This window comes from Eretmochelys imbricata, chromosome 3 (genome assembly GCF_965152235.1).
Source record: "Eretmochelys imbricata isolate rEreImb1 chromosome 3, rEreImb1.hap1, whole genome shotgun sequence".
In the NCBI taxonomy this organism is placed as follows: Eukaryota; Metazoa; Chordata; order Testudines; family Cheloniidae; genus Eretmochelys; species Eretmochelys imbricata.
In genome coordinates, this window is record NC_135574.1 from 139,830,887 (window position 1) to 139,853,017 (window position 22,131).

Below are 22,131 nucleotides of genomic sequence, written 5' to 3' on the forward strand. Positions count from 1 at the left end.
ATATATCTGACAAACATATTAGATACCATGTTTGCAGAATAACAGCTAGATTTTAAACACAGCTAGTACTCTTGTTTCTTCATCAGACATGGAAGTTACTGAAAAAAGCTTAAAATGACCAAGGCAAAAAAATTATCCACTTATGTACTTCCCCCTTAGTAAACTGAGGTACTACACAACTGCAATGATGCACATTCTTCAGCGACACAAACTCATACAACTCTTCAGCGCTATTTGTCAGAATAATCATCCAGGTCATCCAAAGGTGATCATGGATTTAAAAGAACCTCAGGGAAAACAAACAGTGTAGGAAACCTTAATGTCCTTCTGCAACCTGCAGGACTTTCCTCCTGAACATGGAAGATACTCAACAATAAAAATTTTAGACCATAAAAACCAAATAGCCAGAACCAAAGAGAGCTTTTGTTTAGAAACATACAAAACTATTTATATGCTTTTATGGCTGACTATCTCTATTTGTGGTCTCAGCTGGCAAGTTGGCTAAGAAATTATTTGTGTCATTTTAATTAGATTTTCTTAATTCAAAAGTACATTAGGATTAATACATTACTATTTAGGAGTCCTGGTGGATGACCAACTAACTCCAAGTGTGAGGCCATGGCTAAGAAGGCTAATGCAATACTTGGATGTATAAACAGGGAAATATTAAGAAGCAGTAAGAAAGTGGCATCACTGAACATGGCACTGATAAAGATCATTACTGAACTACAGTATCTAGTTCTGGAGTCCACATTTCAAAAGAAGGAAACTGAAAAATTAGAAAGAGCTCAGATGAGTTACAACAACAATTTGAGGTCTGGAAAACCTACCTTACAATGAGATTTATGAAGCTCAATCTATTTATTTTATCTAAGAGAAGGTTAAGAGATGGCTTGATAATCGTCTACGAGTACCTTCATGATTCTGAAAAAAGACAGCTCTTTAATCTAGCAGGAAAAGGTATAACAAGATCTAATTGTTGGAAGCTGAAGCTATACAAATTCAGATTGGAAATAAGATACCTGTTTTTAAAAGTGAAAGTTATTAATCTTTGGAACCACTTACGAAAGAGAAGGATTCCACTATCACTTAGAGACTTTAAAATCAAGACTTGGTGTCTTTCTAAAACTTATGCTCTCACTCAGCACAAAGTTATGCAGTTGATGGAGGAATTCTTGTGTGAAATTCTATGTCCTATGTTATTTGGGAGGTCAGATTAGATGATATAAGGGACCCTTCTCTAGTTTCAAACTCCATGAATATATATTCTAAGAAAGAAAACAGTATTTGGCTATCATGACAAAAGGTAATATTTTTCTGCAACTCACATAAAATCCTAAATACCTAAGTATAAGAGATTTAATTAACTTTTACAAGTAAGTATTTACATTTATGGTTTCATGAACCCTGATTGCATATTTGTGATAACTTTGTGATTCTTACACAGTGATTTTTATCTCTACAGCGTTTTATAAATGTTAGCTACATTAGTGTATTAAAAAAAACAAAACAACAAAAAACCCCGAACAAAAAAATATTGCAATTCTGATACAATCAATCTGATTAGCCTGCAGGTCTTTAACCATATGAGAATTTGGCAAATGGCAAAAAAATTACAGTCACAAGAGCAAGTGTCTAATTTAGATTTTAATCTTAAATCCAACAGCTTCCCCCCGTTCCTCCCCTGCTATTACGGGGTTATGTTTATTTCTATTTTCCTATGCCCATAATATACTTATAAATATTACAGTGATAGGTGAGTGGGAAATGTTTTCATGTTAACTGGAAGCTTTTTATGTATGTAAGAGCTTTCCTTAAAGCTCTGTACAATAAGAATGAACTGAAATTACTTTGGCACAATCTAAACAGAGTAACTGGTGACAAAGGAGGACTTTCCCCAATGGAACATACACGGAACAGATCTTTTAAAACAAAAACCAACTTATTTTGCCAGTATTTTTCTCTATTTCCCCTACTATTATTGAAGATAAGTATACTATACAACTCATTTTCTACTGCTTGACCATGGGCACAAGTAATAATCCTGTATTTATAACAAATGTCTGTTAAAGAAGAAGTGATTGAGGTTACAAATTTAGCCTTGTGATCTCAGTACAGCAACAGAAAATGAGATGTTAAGGAGAAAAAAAATACTGGTGGTGTTTAAATAGTCTAAGCATTACCAAAAGAAGGTAGACAAGTAGAAGGTAAATAGATTCATTTTTTGAGCATGATACACTTGAATACAGCTGTAGAAGCAGGAATGCTAGGTGAAATGTTATGGTCTGTGTCATGCAAGTAGTCAGACTCAATGATAACAATGGTCCCTCTTTTGGCTTTAAAAATCTATGAGTATTAAAGTCACTCTGTAAAACATGATTGATATGCATCAGTCATAATAATGATTCACTGACAAAACAGCAGAAGCATTTCTGATGAAGGTGTTCACTTAATATTTTTTCCAATACCCAAAATAGTTCAAAATAACCAAACCTGACTAAAGGGCAAAACTGGTTCAATCACAGGCTCTGTCAACATTTGGTAATCGATATCTCCAACACAAAGTATATTGTTTCAGACAAAAAAAATTACTTACTGATAAGTATTTTCAGTGTACAAGAACACTGTAGTACTTAAACAATAGTTTTTGACTTGTGTTTCTAAAGGTAATAGACATTAAAAATATGAAAAGTCACAGTGAAGGTAACCAAATAACATTAATTGTGCCCCAGAGCAACGCCCCCTCCCACCTTTCATTCATTGTTCTTTTAATACCTATTTTATAAAGATACATTTGTTTTTGGATCAAGGACTTATTCTAAGGGCTTTAGAGGTCCACATCCTAGACCACATCTCACATGTGGAGAAAATACTGCAGTTGGACTACTTTGCAGGCCACATTCACTCTGATATCAAGTGTTACTTTCCACTGGGGACCGAATGAGCAGACACTAAGAAATTCCAGGCTTTCTTTGTGCTGTTCTATTGCTATTGCTCCCAGGAGTGGCTCAGCTTTATGAAGATGTAAATTCAGCAGTATGTACATGCTCACCAGCATGAAACCATGTACATAACAACAGGTACCATAAGACTGAGCAATCTGGTCTCACTGCCAGTTCTGTCCAACATCACCCCTCTGAACATTAGTGACAAGGTGACAAGTCGCCTCGTAGAATTCGTTCCTTAAGGTGAAAGACATGCCACGGGTACCCTGTTTAACAATGTGTTTCAGCTGAGCCATTGTCCTAGCTCAAGGCACCCCATTTGGACAATTTCCCTAAGGAACCCGACATCACTGCCATTGGCAAGAACCAGCTTCAAACAAAGCCAATGCCGATCATGACAGATCCAACAGTGCAGACCCCTAGTTTTGATATCAGATGCCATCTTTGGATAAAACTCAATAGCTTCAGGTGTGGAATGATCAGATGTATTACAAATGATAATAAGTGAAGCTTATGTGACTCTTCCCTTTGTAACTATGGCCAGTTAGATGATGTAGCCCAAAACACTTGTTCAATGCTCCTCCCTCAGCTAACCAATGGTTAAGACACTTAGACTAACACACTTAATTTGACTGTCTATGTAGATAGTATACATATTGCAATTGCAACTTACTTAGTCATATGACATCCTCTTAAAAGGAGGTCTAAGACTGACAGGATACTTTGACTTTTCTAATACAGTTGTGAATCTTGCCAAAGATGCCTTTCCCAATCTCAAAACTAATCCAGTTTGCAAGCCATTGCAGTATGTAGAGACTAAACTTTATTAAGTTTTTAGGACAAGTTGCTTTTGACATAAGATATGACAAAAAAGAATTACATGAATTAAAAACCAAACATGATTAAAAACAGGTTTTCCTAAATTTCATCTGTCAAAAACAATATGTCCAAATCACCTTTAATTTGCATTAAAGAAGTATCTTCTAGCCACAGGCCATAGACGCCAGATTTAAAGTGGAAATGGCCTTTTGAGGATTTTTGATGAGTAGGTGGGTGAATTTGAGTTTATAATGGAAAATAAACCTCAACTCTACAAGTCTACTGTATGTTCACAATTACTTACACACACAAACTACAATAAAAGAATATTAAGGATGCAAAGTGAAATACTCAAAAGTTGCGAAATGTCAGAATTAAGGTTGCCTGGGCAACCTTAATTTGCCTCATTGTGCATGTGAATTCACAGAATCACAGAAATGTAGGAGTGGAAGGAACCCAGACAGGTCATCTAGTCCAATCCATTGCACCGAGGCACGAGTAAGTATTATCTAGACAATTTCTTACAGGCATTTGTCTAACCGGTTTTTAAAAACATCCAATGACAGAGATTCCTCAACTTCCTTAGGTTATTTGTTTCAGTGCTATCCCTACAGTAAGAACATTTTTCCTAATGTCTAACCTGAATCTTCCTTGCTGCAATTGAAGCCCATTACTTCTTGTCCTGTCCTCTGTGGTTAAGAAGAACAATTTATCACTCTCCTCTTTATAACCATCATTTATGTATCGAAGACTATTATGTCCCCCCTCAGTCTTCTCTTCTAGAGACTAAACCACCCCAATTTTTTTTCCCAATCTTTCCTCATAGACCTTTAACCATTCTTCTTACTCTTCTCTAGACTTTCTCCAATCTGTCCACATCTTTCCTGAAGTGTGGTGCTCAGAACTGGACACAATACACCAGCTGAGGCCAGTAGTGTGGAAGAATTACTTCTCATGTCTTGCTTACAACCCTCCTGCTAATACAGCTGAGAACGATGTTTGCTTTTTCTTGCAACAATATTACATAATACATTAAAAGTACAACTAAATATCATATTTAGTTTGTAATCCACTATAATCCCCAAATCCTTTTCTGCAGTACTCCTTTGTAGGCAGTCATTTCACATGTTATGTGTGCGCAACTGATTATTCCTCCCTAAACATGGTACTTTACATTTGTCCTTACTGAATTTCATCCTATTTAATTCAGACTATTTCTCCGGCTTATCAAGACCACTCTGAATTCTAATCCTGTCCTCCAAAGTGTTTGCAACCCGTGACAGCTTGTTATTGTCTGCGAACTTTATAAGTATACTCTCTATGTCATTATCTAAATCATTTATGAAGACATTGAATAGAACTGGACTCGACTAAGGACCCCACCCGATATGTCCTTCCACCTCAACTGTAAACCATTGTTAACTACTCTAAGTACGGTTTTCCAGCCAGTTGTGCACTCATCTTATATTCAGTTCATCTAGGCTATATTTCACTCTTTTGTTTATGAGAAGGTCATATCAGACAGTTTCAAAAGCCTTACTAAAGTCAAGATAGAAAAGAATCTTTAATTACATGATCACATACTATTCCCCTCCCCAAGACACCTGCTTCATTCAGCTCTACTGATGAATCACGGTAGCATAGTGAAGGAGGCAACTGACCATAAGTCTTTGCCTTATTTGTTGAAGAAATGTATTGAATGAGGCAGAAAAAGAAATGCTGGTCAATACAGCTACAGGATGAGGGTGAGGTTTAAAAATGTACCAGAAACTTAATAGCCAGAGGCTAGTACAAAAGACGGAAAAAAGCTCTACAATAAGATCAACGGACAAAGTTTGGCACCATCACTACAAAACCCTTTGCTGCTAGGGAAAAGGAGGATGCTGGAATTCCTAGCAGTTGCTGTACTCAAACATTTCTTGGGGGCTTCACCTTTATTATTTCCAGTTTCTGATTAACAAATCAGAAGCCCCAAGAAGAGATGAGTCTCTCTCTCTTCTCCCCATTCCTCAACAGTCTCCTGGTTGCTGGAATGTGTGAGGGTTTCCACTGCTCCAGGCAACAGTTTCTGCAAAGGGGGGTTCTCTGCTATTCTGTCCTTCTAACAACCCCATGGCTGTTGAGAAATAGCGGTAAGGGATTCTGCAACTTTTCATTCTCCTAATTCATGAACAGCTGCAATGCCTGTCTCTTCTGTTAGTAGATTTCTCAGTAGTAACACAGACAGACAGATATGACTCTGGTCAGTTTTGCGGCTTCTCAGGGAGTTCTGAACTACAGTGAAACTAATCAGATTCACCTCAATTTCATTCTGCTTGCCAAAGCTAACAGGAACAACTGTGCCACTGGAACAATCTGTCTAGAGAATCAGGGATCCAGCACAGAATTAGTTAACATTAAATAAGTTATATTTGTATCCATAAGGGCTAGAAACAATATTTTAAATGAAAGATCAAATTCTGCAAATGTTGATGGTTTAGGCCTTGTTCCAATTACTAAGGGAAGTGTCCGACTTCCCAACCACCAGTGAGCAAGTAGACTTTTCTAGATCCAAGAGAGTGAAGTGGATTATTTTCTGGTTTATATATCATCAGAATTGAAAGCTACATTCTACCTGCAGAAATTACTGGTGATGAAGCACAAGAAAGAAAGAAATCCCATCCTGGCTTTCAGATCCCAGCCTGAGTGTGCAATGCGGGCAGCTTTAAAACAAAACAAATCAACTTGTAAATGCAGCATATTTTATACAAAAATCAGAGCCAAAGATGGAAATCGCAATAAAGTTTTTACAGAGATGGCTTACAGTTTAGCTTGCAACACTGTCTGAAAATATTTTACTTACTATCAAGTAACTTCTAGATAAATATATTTTCTCTAATCTTTAAGTTATCTTTTCCAGCTTGATTATTTTGACAACATTTGGACAACATTTTGTGTATATTCAGCATCACTATTTTCCCACTTGTTAGTCAGTTTCCCCTGTTTCTGTGAGCCTTTCATCGAGCAACAAAGGAAAAAAACATTTTTAAAAACAGGGAAGTGCAACTGCATAAACATAAATAATGGTAGAAAAGCTCAAGAGCACCTGTTTTTAAACTCATTTTTTAATAGCAAACAAATTTCACGTTAATACCCTTTTGGATAAGATATGTTCTCCAACACTTAGGCACAATGAATACCTGGAAATTAGTCATGTGAAAACATGAGTGACAAAGTGGGTATGGTAGTATCTTTTACTGGACTCATTTGTGAAAAAGATGTGCTTTCAATCTCCACAGAGCTCTTCTTCAACCATGGGGAAATAGTTTTACTTCGTCATGAACTCTTAATTTTGTTTTTGCTCATATTAATGTTACAATTTTTGGCTCTGATTCTGCATATTGTTTTATATGGGCAAATCCTGAGCCAGCGCACAGTCCAATTCACTTGAATGGGACTCCATGGAGGTACCTGATCAGTGTAGTTGAATACTTTACGAATACCTATAATTTCACTGCAACTGAGAAGAGCCTGGTTAACTCACAAGTTTACCCATCACATCACCTTATGACAAAAGATCCGAAACAGGCATGTCATATCTTCAATTCATCTAAACCATAAACACTCCTCAACCTTCTCCCACTCCCCCTTAAATCCCTGCAGAATAGGTGGCCTGTTGTCAACTCATTTAAAAAATATTTAAGACAGTTGTTAGCTTATTGGATACTATCTCATGCTCTCAGATACCTTTCATTGAGAGTCAGCTTCCTAATGTCCATACACATACAGTACTACTACACTGAATGGCTGTGGTGTGTGCTTCATGCATTTGGCATTTCTCTGATTGGATTCAGAGACGCAACCGTAGCCCCGCCTGATGCCAATGAATAGACTGGATTTACTGAATACTAAATGTACCAGAAGACAATTTTGAATAGAATCCCTCCTCCTTCCCCCAACCCTCACTGCAGAACCACTAGCATCCGGCTCCAAGCAGTGCATGGATGAGATCATGAAATAAAGCTCATCCATACAACTGTCATCTGCTTCTCAGTCGAGTCAGCTTCCTCTTCCACCGAATGCTTTATATTTGAAAAGCGCCATCAGCTTTGTGTTATATTAGTAACCCATTCATTTCCACTCCAACATATTCTTTCACAAAAGGCAAATTATTTTACCTTTTCCTGATAAACATTTGTAAGAACCCATGTCTATCAAATATTCGGGAAGTGCGGGTTTTGTTAACAATTAGAGAGAAACCTTATCAAAATACTCAAGATAGAGAGAAAGAAAGGGAGAGAGAAAGGAAGTAGACAAATAAGAGGGGAGATAATGGGTTTTCTCATTTCCCTTTCCACACACATTAAAGGAAGAGTTTCATTCTCCTAATGGGGGGGGGTGTGTGGAGGGGCTGCTAGACTCCAACTAGGGGGAGTTTTGAAACGGGGAAGATTCAAAAATAAAAAGAACTCAATGAAACAACAAAATCCGTCAACGGGGGAGGAGAGATTTAAAAACAAAAAGACCCTGGCTATAAACAATAAGCCCACACTACAGGAGACTCGCCTTCCCAGGTGAGGGAGGACGGGAAGGGATGCCTCTGTCCGCGGGGGCAGCGGAATAGGGAAGGCTCCCCTCCCCCCCACCACGGGGCACATCTGTGTCGGGGAGGGGGAGGGAGAGGAAGAAAGCGATTTAGCGGCTCCATCTGCATCCAGCGTGGGCCGGCGGCTCGGGCTCGCCCGTGGGCAGCGCAGGCTGATGGGCGGGGAGCAGCAGGGAAAGGCGGCGGCGGCCGCCGGGTGGGAACGGTGCAGAGCAGCCAGCAATCCAGGAGGAGTCGCTTGGAACAAGCCCCCCGGCGCAGGCGGCCAGCTCGGAGGCTGGGGCAGCGCCAGCCGCACGCCCCCCCGGCACGGCAAAGGGGGCGGCGGCGGCCATGGAGGCGCAGGGGGAAGTGAGAGCACCCCCCCACCCCGCAGGGACGGACGATGCAACCCCCCGGCGCCCCAGCTCAGACCGGGAAGGGAATGGGGCAGGAACATCATCACTTACCCCCCCGCGAAGGAGACTCGCTGGGCAGGGGTGTCCCTAGCGCCGCCGCTCACTGACCCGCCATCTCCTTGTCGCCAGGGGGCGGGACGCTCCGGGTCCGTCCGTCTCTGTCGGTCTCACGCTAGCAACCGCTCTAACGTTATTCCCTGGACATAGCGGCTAACGGCACAGAGCGGGGCGCGGGCACTGCGCAAGCGCCACCTATCACACACACACACACAATGCGTGGGGGGGAGGGGCGAACGGAGTCCGAGTCCCGACTCCGAGAATTACTGCGCAGGCGCCCAGGCGATCGAGGGCGCTCCAGCGAACTCTCAGTGCGCTTGCGCCACATCCAGACAATGGAGGCGCGAACTCCCCTCCGAAGCGGGCGCGCATTCCGCATACGCCAAGGGGCACAGCGTGAAGGAGGAAAACATGGACTCCCTCTTGCCTGAGATTACTGCGCGTGCGCTTCACCCAGGCACTGCGGGGAAAGAAACAGATGTGCTGGAGCAGAACAGTTGCGCAGTGCGCAGGTGCGATCTGACCGCATACAAAGGGAGAGAGCCGAACGCAGCAGCTCTCTTCTAGACTTGGGGAGGTTGTAGCCCGTAGGGACTATAACTCCCAGGGCTTAGAGGATGGCGCGTTGCATGCTGGGCGATGTAGTGTTTGGGATGACACAGCGTGTGTACGTGCCGCGTTACTGGGCGGAGCTCTGAAGGCGACTCGCTCAGCTGGGGGCCGAGAAGACCGTTTCCTAGTTGGTTAGCAACAGGCTTCCAAACTGCTTGAGGTCAGGAGGGTAGGTTGGTGCCGCATAGCCCTGTGGGAACTATAGTTCTCCTCAGATCCCCTGGCCGTTGGGTGGGAGGGGACAGTGAACGATACGGAACTACGGCTCCCGAGCGCTGTTGGGGGAGGAGAGGAGGGTTCGGGACTCGGGAGCGGGAGGCTCGGGACGGCTCCTGACTCTCATGCTCCTCCGGGCTGCAGAGAAGGGGAGCTGCGGCTAGAGGCCAGGGCCTGAGCGGGCGTCGCCTCACGGTGTGAGACGTGGACCCTGCCCCTATGCGGGAGGCCCGGGAGGAGTCCGACCTGGAACAGTATCAGAGAAGCCTTCGAGGTGAGTAGGGTCCACGCACCCGAGACGGCCACCGCCTCGCTGCCCCAGTCCCGCCCGCGCCGGCCCCGTCTCAGGGCCGCTCTCTGTGCTGTCGCTTGTCCCGCTGTGTGCAGCACTGAGCCAGCGGGGACCCTTCTCCTGGCAGTGTCCACTCCCCCGCCACCTCAATCAGTGCCTGCCGAGGCCCACTGCCTCCCAGTGCTGCCTGCCCTCCACCACCTACCTGGCTGCTGGCAACACGGGCCCACTCCAGTGCGTGCTAGCTCTTTTCCTGCCATTGCCCCGCCACAGTGTGCTACTTGGCTTCTTTGCCTGGGGCTGCACCACCTTTTCAACCTCTCTACTCCCCGTGTCTTCTAAACTTTGAACTACAGTCGGGTAGAATTACCGGAGCGGATACCCCTTACACTGTCTTAACGATCCCAGCCAGCTGAATCAGGTGAAGCAGACTAAGATTTCCACTGTCCCTGGGCCCCCTGCTTTCAGATCAAACTACAAACTCCCCACCACTATAGGGCTGAGTCAGTGCCAGACTTCCACTACATCCACATACCCTCTAACTCGCTGGGGAAGAGGAGGGATAGCTCCAAATCAGCTGTTTTGTGCCTCCCCCCCCCCTTTCTTTAACACTCTGGAAGCTCCAATAGCACCAACCCTCAGATCAAAACCACAGTTTATTGTAGATTCAGCTGTGCATTCTGTCTAACTCGCTAAGGGACTTGGACAACCGGAACATCTGTACTGTAGAGGAGTAGAGTTTTTGAGCAGTTCAATCTACAATACAATTAGGGTTGGTTTTTTGGGGGGAAAGCGAAGGTTTCAATTTTTTTCCTCCTAAAATGGGAAGTTTTGAAATTTGAAAAATTTCAACCTGCTCTAAATGTACATGTCACTGAAATGAAACACTTAATGATATATCAGTTGCAGCATGAGGCCCTATTGTATACACACACAGGTTTTACCACTTTAAGTAATTAAAGTGATGCAACTCTTCTAGTGCAGACACAGTGATGGCATAAAAGCACTAGCAGACAAATAGCCTATGTAGGTGCACAGAGGCCCATGCAGCTGAGAGGGCAGGGGTATGGTACTGCTGGATTGGTGGGGAGGGAGTGTGTGTGTGCTCCAGCACCTGAAATCCAGCCTGGAGTGGCACCCTCCAGCACTTAGTGCACGGAGTCACAATGCCACTGAAATATGGCCCAGCTGCCCCTCTGTATAGATGAAGGGGCAGCTGGGCCAAATATCAGGGGCGTTGTGACCCCATGTGCCAGGTCACAATGCCAGTCCAATTTTGCCTGCACACCGACATTCCCTGGCCATGCAGCAGTGATTACCTTACACAGCTGGGACTTCAGCCAGCACTGGGGTCCTGCTCCTCCTGTCAAGTCCTCCTGCTGGATCCCATCAGCTCCTCTCTGGGCCTGAGAAAGAGCTGAGCCAAGGAACAAGGCATGGTGTTGAGGGAGGCAGGGAGTCCTGTATGGAGGGATTGTGGTTGGGTCCCACTCTGCTTGCTATGCCTTCCTGCTGGAAACCACATAGCTCCTCTTGGTATGGGGGATAGACAGACAGCATCAAATTGGCGGGGAGGAATAAGGAGAGAGTGTGGAAGCTGTGGTCCCACCTGTAGGCGCATGGAGCTGGCTGCAGAGACGCTGACCCCTGCCCCTAGCAGCAGCAGCATCTAGGGTCTGGGGGTGCTGAAATGAATCCCTAGCAGCCTGGACAGCGGAGAGCTGTGGCACAGTGTGGAGAGGGAAAGCCTCTGCTGCTGCTGGGTCGGGTTGCTTGGTCCATGCATGCCAGGCTGCGATGGCAACTTCCTCTCTGGGTGCAGGGCTAGATATGGGAGACGGGGCAGGGTTGGATGTGGGGGACACAAGGGGGTTGGATTTGGAGACTCTTGTGACTGACTGAACAGTTGAATTGGCATGTTTGATGTGCATACAGACTTTAATGCGTGTAAGGGAGCCCAAAATAACCTTTCAATACAAATTAAGCACTGGGGTGAGGCAGCAGGGCCTGGAGATGATGGGGGTGAGGGGAAAAGCTGGGGGGGGGGGGGCCTGTGGGGTCAGAGGTGATTCGGTATGTGCCAAAATACAAGTTCGCCCAGGGCACCATTTTCCTTAAGGCCAGCCTTGCACACTGCATTGATGTTTATGAAGTTGCCAAAGTGGTCAATCAGGCCTTTGAGCACTACAGAGAAATACTCCTTTCTGTTTATGAATTCTGAACCCTGTGAGCCTGTGACAAATAATAGACACATGACTCCCATCAGTTGTCCTAGTGCAGTTTGGTAATCCCACTGTCAAATGCTATCAATAATCTCCTGAGCATTACCAAGATTTATAAAATGGTGCAATGGTACCTTTCCAATGGCATAGCCCTGTAATGCTTTGCAGGGATACACATGGTTGTAAGGCACTTCACCACCTCCTGCCTTTAGTTTGAGAAAGTCTTGTCTGAGCAAGCTTATTTTAGCTCACTGAAACCACCAGCCTCTGGCAACACAAGCACTACCTTCCAGGGTTCCATAGACTTTGCTGTCTCTGTGCGGGTTAGTGATAGAATATTAGGGATTCGAGGGTTGGTGTGTACCTATGTAGCGTCTACTGAACACTCACAGACAGGCCTACTGTTTCTAAAGGAACAGTACGCTGCAGCTTACTAATTATATTTTGGAACACAGCTCCTTTGAACACACAACACTTAGATAACTTATTCTTGTTTTCATTATAAATCTGTTATCCAGGAACAAAGATTCAAGTGATAATGAGTAAGAATATTGGAAACACAGTTACATATAAGACAATCATAAGTTTCTAGAGCCTTAATTTAACTAACAATTTATCCTACAGTATAAAGAAGCTTATCTCCCCCAAAGTTTCTTCCAGCATGTTCAACCAAGCCTGGTTGAGATCCCCATTCTATGAAACAAACTCACTGTCCATTTACTTCCTAGGGGACAGGATGCTAGCCTGTCCTCTTCCCTCCCCTCCCCAAACAAACTTTTGATGTACACCCCAAGATAGGATGGCCCTCTTCCTGTTAGTTTTCTTTTGAAGTCCCTGCCAGCTCTTCATTAGCATTTGATTTAGAATGCTAATGGTTGCCCATTGTGAACCAGAGAATATTCAATTTATATATAAACCAATAAATGTTCCTTGTCTGAAAGAAAATCTGCTTTTCACCTTCGCTTGTGACCTGTCTCTAGGCATAGACCTCAAGAACATAATTTTCAGTGTGTATATATAAACGTCTTATATACCATCTGTACATGCATTTCACAGTGATACTGATCACCAGTGTGACATACGCTTTTATTAGAGACCTCCCATGACACCCTTTGTTGAACTAGAATATAAATACAAGACCCAGAGGGTTCCTGTAATCCTTATGCTCTCTGCAAGTTGGCATCAAGAAAGCTACGTGCTTAGTAAGCACCAAGCCACTGCCATGTGTACAGAATGATTCAAATTGAAAGAGGCACACTTGTCTTATACGCATGCTATTAGTCTGGTTTATGTACTGTGAGTTAAATAAACTGGATTGACTTGCTGTACTACACTTCTTCACCCCCTCACCTTTGTAGACAAGCCCTAAGAGTGCCTTTGGGCTAAGCTAAACAGCACAAAGGCACTCTTAGTGAGGAATAAGTTTGTCCACACTGGGAGTTAGTGCTGAATAGCTGTTGTGCTTTGTATTTATATTCTAGTTTATTGTGCACTAACTTCCTTGTGTAGACGAGCCCTTAGACTAGGAATGCCTTGTCGTAAAACCCATATTTAAGAGGAAGCATGTCCTTTCCAAACCCTCCAATTGACATTTGTCAAACATGTGACCTGTCCCTCCTTTCCTCATTAGCCTTGTCTTGCTTTTATCAAGTCCTTATGCTACTCACTGGTTTACCCTTGGCCATTATGCCTGCTGCACCTTTGACAAGGTTTTCAAAGTTCGGATATGCCTCGCTTTGTTTACATGGATTGCTTTTGCTAGCTTGCCTAAAAACATTACTGAAATCAACCATTTGGGAAGCAGTTGAAGCATGTTATACATATTCTTATTCAGTGTTTTGGCTCGGAAGATTAGTACATTATATCATATATTTTTTCATTCTATTAAGTGTTTTTATTCTGTTTTCTTTTTGAATAATTAAACTTTTACTTTTCTCACTCTTTTGATCTGGTATTAAATAGTTTCATGTAAAACTCACCCATCAGATATGGCAATTCAAACAACATGATAGTGAATTCAAACAGTTTGGTTATCAGAAGTTAAGAGCATGAGCTCAGTTAACTTCAGCTGAAAAATTAAGCAGTCTGTTTTCTGTTTTTTATGGTGTGAGAAGTAATAAAGATTATTTAGGAAACCTAAAAGTCCTTTCCAACGTGCTGCTCAAGAAAATAATTACAAAAAGAAGTGGTTTATCTTTTTTTTTCTCTTCAGGTTACATACTAAAATAATAGTTAACTTTTTTAAATAAATGTCTGAAGTTCTGTTTTAATACAGACAAGATGTAGGTAATCATTATTCTTATGAAGCTGCATATCTCACATTTCCAGTGATAAATAGGCAATCAGACAGTGCAAGTCCTAACTCAGTTGAATGGGTATTTTTGGTCTTAGTTTTTTACTTTTCTAATGGGTTTAGATGTACCATTTGTTTGGCTGAAACAGTATTCTAGAAGTACATTATGTGCTATTTTGGCTGTTTACATGTGGTTGGAGTGAAGTTTGTATGTTTTTGCTCAGTAAATCTTTCTGTAGCTGTCTGTCAGTTGCTGGGTTTTTTGTTTTTTTTCCCCCCTGTTTTCAGTGAATGGGTTTAGATAGAAAAAGAGAATTTGTTTCCCTTATAGGCCAGTGACTTGTTGCACATGACTCACTTTCCTATGCTCCTGAATCTGCAATGATTATGGTTCCAGTGCCTCCAACCTTCTAACACAGTGCTACTCAAAGTGGTGGTCCACGGACTGGTGCCTGTCCATGAGCCATCAGCTGCCGGTTTGCACGCACATGGGGAAAAAAAAATTGCCGGTCCCCCGCATCAGACAGCTTGAGAAGCACTGTTCTGACAAACTTTTTTCCTATTAGGACTCATGTGACATCTGTCTGTATAAAGTGGGGCCCTCCTTTGTATTTATAGCCAATAACTGTCAGCAATTTTTCTGTAAAAAGCTATTCAGTCTAGGCCTTTTACCTCAGTTTTTATCATAGTAATATATACCCATTTAGTATGAACGTGGTTCTTATTTTCCCTCAAATTGTGTGCTTAGCAACTATTTCCTCTTAAATTATCACTTCCTCTGTCATTGTACTATTATCTTAAACTGTTTTCTATGTCTTTTGGACAGCTCACCCTTTAACTTTGTCTTTATTGTGGTAAGTGATTCTTTTGCTTTGCATCTCCACTAGTCCTCAAAGAACACTTGTGGTATATCTGAGTTCATGAATGTGGTGGCTTCAGCGCCTCATTATAGAGGAGGGCCTTTAAGATTCTTGTTCAACATCTGAAAAACCTCTCTCTTGTTTAGGCATGGCAAACATTGCTCATTACTTTCTCTCTTTTTTTCACTTCAACAGCTAATTGTTATCCCAGTAATTTTTTTTATCAAAGTTGATCACCATACCCTTGAATTATAGTAAGCTCTTCAGCATCATATTTTGCTTCACAGGTTGCTGACTCCAACCTTTAACTTTCTTTTTTTATTAACAAGTTGAGAACATCAGTAAAATATCTCTACAGCACCAAATATTTTATTGTTTACACTGATGCAATAAAATTCCAATTTTAAAAGGTGCCCAAGAATAACCGTTTTTATTAGGAGTACTTGTGGCACCTTAGAGACTAACAAATTTATTTCCATCCAATGAAGTGAGCTGTAGCTCACCAAAGCTTATGCTCAAATACATTTGTTAGTCTCTAAGGTGCCACAAGTACTGTTCTTTTTGCGAATACAGACTAACACGGCTGCTACTCTGAAACCGTTTTTATTAGGTTTACTCCAAATATCAAAAGTATAATCAATGTAGTATTCTGGAAAAGGACACCTTAATACATTTTTTTTGAAGAATGGGAGACTTTAGTATGTTCTGTACTTGCACTCGCTAGGAAAAAATTGCAAGGATAATCAAGCTTCACATCTCAGGGCATAAACTGATCGTTAGTTGGTGTGTGGGAAACCTTTTCTCCTATGCTGTTTAACTTTAAACTCCTTGGGGCTGGGCCCTGTCAATCTTATCTGTCTAAAGCTCTATGCATAGCTATGAAGATAAATAATTAAAGTAATTCCAAAATTGCATGGTTGGGTGTATTATGGAGCAGGGAAAGTGTGTATTCACATGTGTGCACAGTGTGATTCTGATTAGGGTTTCTGGGTGTGACTCTCATTTAAATACTAAATAACATACTTTTCTCTGAGACATCCAGTGTTGGCTGCTGTCTGCAGTAAGATACTGGACTAGATGCACCATTTGTTTATCCCATTATGGCAGTTGCTCTGCAACTATGATATTTGATCGGTAGACAATGGTTGTGTTCCTTAAGGGGCAGTTGCATATTTTTTTGTAATGTGCATTGTCATGTTTGGTAGCCTCTGTGCCATTTTCCGTCATTGTCAGAGCTCCTATAAACATTGACAATCAAAGAGCTTTAATTTGGTTAGGTAATTTTTTTTTTTAAGGTCTTATTCCAGTTTACTGTTGTACTGTAAGAATCATTTAGGTGGAAGTCTGATCTAACTAGATTTAATTTGTCCCTCTGCTAGCAGCCTCATCCCATATCTTCAGCACCATCTATTAGAAAATGATGTATCAACATAATCTTATGCACCAGAAACATATGTTCAGATTGCTTTTTCATGTTGTTTATAGTATAAAAACGGAAGAATAAAGGACACTCAAATTTTATACATGAAAATTACAGTACTGCATACAAGCAGTTTTACCACATCATTCAGGAGATTTTTACTGAGGGCTAGATTCTGTAAGCCTTAATTAGAGGAGTAGTCTCACTGATGTCTCACACAGTTAGTCCCACTGACATGACAAACGGGGTGAATAAACTTTTGTAGGATTAGGCACAAAACTAATATTATTTTGAATTACAATACAAAATTACCCTATTATGTTAAGTAGTAGCTCAAATACCTAATTTGCCCTCCACAGAAGTTTTCTGTTTCATTCAGATTTAAAAAACGATTCTACTTTGGCAGAAGCAGTGGAAATTTATCTAATCCTACTCCATGACATGTATCTTGTGACCCTAATGTCTTCAATTAGCTCTTCATCTCCATGTTGTTATCTAATTATACCCTTTTAGGGTTCCAATTGGAGTCATTCAGTCTAGCCTCTAGTTCTCAGTTTGCCAGGCTCTCAAGCTTTTCATGTATGGAAACAGTCACTATAACTTGGAACTCATCAATTGTTTAAGAAACTCTGGCATGGAAATGTCTGTTACACCCCTATTGTTTCTAAAGCCTGCATTACTCCAGAGCCCTAGAAAATTGGGTATGCTGCTCCTCCCACCCTGCCTCCTGGGTGGCAAAAAAGACTAGCCAAAAACATGTGGATAGCCCTGTGCAGAGCCATTAAATAAATAAATAAAGACAAAACAAAAAAAACTCTATTTATTATGGTTGTGAGGAAAACTTTCAAAATGTGAAGTGAGTAATGGATAGAGATGCTTGTAGAGAGCTTGAAACAATAGCTCTGAGGTGTGAACTGTCTCATTCATTTCACTGGGTGCCAATGCAGGATGCTTCCTGTCCCATGGAACTTAAAATCCGAGTCAGCCATACACAATACAATAGACAGACTGAATCACCCCCAAACCAATGGTAAATTTAGAGAAAGCAAGGTGAACAGATGTGAACTTACATTCCTGGATGTGAAGCAATTTCTGGAGTTATTAACTATGTTAGCCACTCATAAAATGTCTGAAGAATGATTACAGAGGGTTCTAACTACTAGTCTCGCGTCACCGTTTTAATTTGGCGTGATGTGTGAGAAAATTGGTAGAAATACTTTCTTGCATTCCTGCCAAAGTGTCAGTGAATTGATTGGGCGAGGGGTGAGTGGAGCGCTAAATGAGAATACAGGCTGCTTGAAGGATCCCTGGATCACTTTCTTAGACTATTTAAGTAGTAGGCACTGTGCAAACTCATGGTAAGAGACTGTCCAAAAGATCTTACAATCTAAATAGACAAGGCAGACAAATGGTAGGAGAAAGTCTTTCTGCTTCAGTTTCCCAGCTGTAAAAGGAGGGTGATATTTCCTAAATTGCTTGCCCAAGACCACATAGTCTATAACAGAGCCAGCAACTAAACCGTGATCTCCTGAGTTCCAGACTAGTTGTTTTAACTGGGTCACAGCTTGACTCTGGCTTGGACCCTGCAACCTCACAGGATCCTGGGTCCAAGCCCTGGGTTAGCATGATTTATGTGTAGACCGAAAGGGCGTTAGGCTTGAGTCTGAACCTAGGGTTAAATTGCAGTGTAGACATACCCTCATTTCCATGGTAAAATAAGAAGCAATAACAATTAAAACTTTAGCTTTTCCGATGATACAAATCCCTAGGTTTTTGTGCAATTTTTTTAGGGGGTGGAGAGTGGTAATACATCTGTGGGTTTCATTTTTAACTAAAGCAGCATTAATATCCCAAACAGATTTTCATCTTTCATTCCTAAACTCTTTTTGCGTATGTTTCCTTTTTCTAGCTGTCTGAGGCTGATCTTTCACTTTGATCACCTGATTGGGACAAAATAGTTTATTTCTGTGTTTTATTTCTTCAACAATAAATCTAACTTTCTGAAGAGACATACTCTACACTTGAATGTTAACAGGATCAAACTCTACCTGAGGCACTCATATACTTGTGTTTGTTGCGGACAGGGTCAAGTGTTTATCTCTGCTCCTTCCCTCTTCCTGTCAGGCTAGTAGTTTCACTCTATAAAAATAATGGGTGTCAGAGGCACGTCCACCTTTAAATTTCATCCTGCTTTACTAAAATGAAGCCATATGACAATGGCTTGGGTAAGGTCGGGCTGCAACATTTTTATTTATTTTATTTTTATTATTTTCATTTTTATTTATTTTTATCCCAAATACATCTTTTACAAAAACAACAAGGAGTCCTTGTAGAACCTTAGAGACTAACACATCTATTTGGGCATAAGCTTTCGTGGGCTAGAACCCACTTCTTCAGATGCATGGAGTGGAAAATACAGGACCAGGTATAAATATATGAAACGATGTTAATTGCCTTACCAAGCGTGAGGTCAGTCTAACGAGACAATTCAATTGACAGCAGGATACCAAGGGAGGAAAAATAACTTTTAAAGTGATAATGAGAGTGGCCCATTTCAGACAGTTGACAAGAAGGTGTGAGTAACAGTAGGGGAAAATTAGTATTAGGGAAATTAGGTTTAGTTTTTGTGATGACCCAACCACTCCCAGTCTTTATTCAGGCCTAATCTGATGGTGTCCAGTTTGCAAATTAATTCCAGTTCTGCGGTTTCACATTGGAATCTGTTTTTGAAGTTTTTTTGTTGAAGAATTGCCACTTTTAGGTCTGTTATTGAGTGACCAGGGAGATTGAAGTGTTCTCCTACTGCTTTTTGAATGTTATGATTTCTGATGTCAGATTTGTGTCCATTTATTCTTTTGTGTAGAGGCTGTCCGATTTGGCCAATGTACATGGCAGAGTGGCATTGCTGGCACATGATGGCATATATCAAATTGGAAGGTTTCAGAGTAGCAGCCGTGTTAGTCTGTATCTGCAAAAAGAACAAGAGTACTTGTGGCACCTTAGAGACTAACAAATGTATTTGAGCATAAGCTTTCGTGGGCTACAGCCCACTTCATCGGATGCATAGAATGGAACATATAGTAAGAAGATATACATACACACACACATACAGAGAACATGAAAAGGTGGAAGTAGCCATACCAACTGTAAGAGGCTAATTAATTAAGGTGAGCTATTATCAGTGGGGTGGGGACTTGTAGTGATAATCAAGGTGACCCATTTAGACAGTTGACAAGAAGGTGTGAGGATACTTAACATGGGAAAATAGATTCAAATGTGTAATGACCCAGCCACTCCCAGTCTCTATTCAAACCCAAGTTAATGGTATCTAGTTTGCATATTAATTTAAGCTCAGCAGTTTCTCGTTGGAGTCTGTTTTTGATGCTTTTCTGTTTCAAAATTGCCACCTTTAAGTCTGTTATAGAGTGACCAGAGAGGTTGAAGTGTTCTCCTACAGGTTTTTGAATGTTATGATTCCTGATGTCAGATTTGTGTCCATTTATTCTTTTGCGTAGAGACTGTCCGGTTTGGCCAGTGTACATGGCAGAGGGGCATTGCTGGCACATGATGGCATATATCACATTGGTAGATGTGCAGGTGAACGAGCCTCTGATAGTGTGGCTAATGTGATTAGGTCCTATGATGGTGTCACTTGAATAAATATGTGGACAAAGTTGGCATCGGGCTTTGTTGCAAGGATAGATTCCCGGGTTAGTGGTTTTGGTGTGTGGTTGCTGGTGAGTATTTGCTTAAGGTTGGGGGGACTGACTGTAAGTGAGGACTGGTCTGTCCCCCAAGGTCTGTGAGAGTGAGGGACTGTCCTTCTGGATAGGTTGTAGATCCTTGATGATGCACTGGAGAGGTTTTAGTTGGGGGCTGAAGGTGATGGCTAGTGGCGTTCTGTTATTTTCTTTGTTGTGCTTTGTTTTTGCTGATACAGACTAACATGGCTACCACTCTGAAACCTGTCACATCTTTTACATATATTCTTCCCCAAATGTAGGTTGTGTTCCAACAAAGTTAAAAAAAATACTGGGACATCAAGAAAAGAGAATAAAAGCCGTATTAATGAAAAAGGCTTGCTTTAGTTTGAGTGTAAGAAGCCAAATATTCTAGGATTTCTAATGTTGAGGCCTGTTCAGGTGTCCGCACTCAAGATGATAGACCAGTTTGAGTGTAATAAATTTATATTTAGTAGGGGATTTAGGAAGGCCTATAAGCCACCTGACAGCTTACATTAGTCAAAAGTCGCACAGGTTTAGCTCCTTGGTGGATTGCTAGACAAAGTCATTTAACAGATTTGAAAAACCCACAACATACTTTCAGCACCAGCCATGCTATAATTTGCCATTTGTAGTAGTGTAACCTTGGTTAAATGACTTGTTCTGAAGCACATTTGGGACCTTTTCAGTTTAACTGATCTTTTATAGGAAATATTTTTTTAATTAAAATCTATCAGTACTTCAAAGATTAACTGTTTCTTCCATTAATTACATTGAGTTTATGGGCGAGGAGTAATGGGGGTAGCTTTGTGAATTAACAGAGAAGATAAAATTCTAGTTAAATTTGTTTAGTGTTGAGTTAGCTGTGTTGAGAAATGTTATATTTGGGGAATCCCAATGTCATTGCTTTTGGTGTATAATAGTTTAACTGAAAAATGTGGCATATTGAAAAGTTGAATAATGGATCTACTTAATTGCAAGCATTGAATATGTGATGTTCATGGAAAGTCAATATCAATAATAATTTAAATAAACTGCTACTTGTACAGAAATTCAGTGATGAAGATGGACTTCTTATCCTGACTTATTTTAGACCACCTAATTATTAGTAAAGAAGCAACATCAGATTTTTGGTGTGAGAAAAGTCTTTGGATATACAATTTTATTATGTTCTCTATGTGTTTAATTATACAAGGTATCTGGAGCTTTGAATAGGTACTTAATAAATTTGAAGAAAAATATTAAAAAATGTCAGCATGGAAATTTGTTGGTGAGAAAATATTTCCCCCCCCACAAGTATATTATTACTTTCCCAAAGAAATCTAGAAAAATGTCTTAAGTTCCTGAATGATGAATGACTAGAATCCCACAGTATTAATAGTAATATAACATTTGCAAACGTCTGAGAAATAGGTTAAGTGAAAGGACTTGGATTCTCATCTACTAAAAGATGATAGACCCATTATGGATATATATGCAGTCTGTGAAACAGCACCTAATTTGCTGTTCAGTTGCAAGCTCTGATCCTGCAAGCTGCTCTGCATGGGTAGATGCTTCCTTCCACATGGAACTAAACTGATTTCAGTGGGACCACTTGCGGGATCAGTTACACAGTTTGGTATTTTTGAAAGTTGCAGTGGAAAAAGACACATCACTTCACCTGGTTTGAATGAGGTATAAATAGAGTTTG

The 22,131-nt window shown here is 41.2% G+C and overlaps 2 protein-coding genes across 7 annotated transcripts in view; one reads left to right on the plus strand and one right to left on the minus strand.

The window, feature by feature from the left end:
- CEP170 (centrosomal protein 170) overlaps positions 1 to 9,028 on the minus strand; it is a 186,524-nt gene extending 177,496 nt beyond the window's left edge. The window contains exon 1 of the mRNA XM_077813468.1: positions 8,799 to 9,028. The gene's annotated coding sequence lies outside the window, so the exon portion shown is untranslated. The remainder of the gene's footprint in view (positions 1 to 8,798) is intronic.
- Positions 9,029 to 9,155: 127 nt separating this feature from the next.
- The window catches only part of SDCCAG8 (SHH signaling and ciliogenesis regulator SDCCAG8), a 154,924-nt gene continuing 141,948 nt past the window's right edge, over positions 9,156 to 22,131 (plus strand). For 2 of the 6 annotated variants that reach the window (XM_077813473.1, XM_077813474.1), the window contains exon 1: positions 9,156 to 9,906. In XM_077813473.1, the coding sequence (XP_077669599.1) occupies positions 9,852 to 9,906 (55 nt within the window). In that variant the 5' untranslated portion in view covers positions 9,156 to 9,851. The remainder of the gene's footprint in view (positions 9,907 to 22,131) is intronic. The other 4 variants (XM_077813469.1, XM_077813472.1, XM_077813470.1 and 1 more) reach the window with 3 other exon arrangements.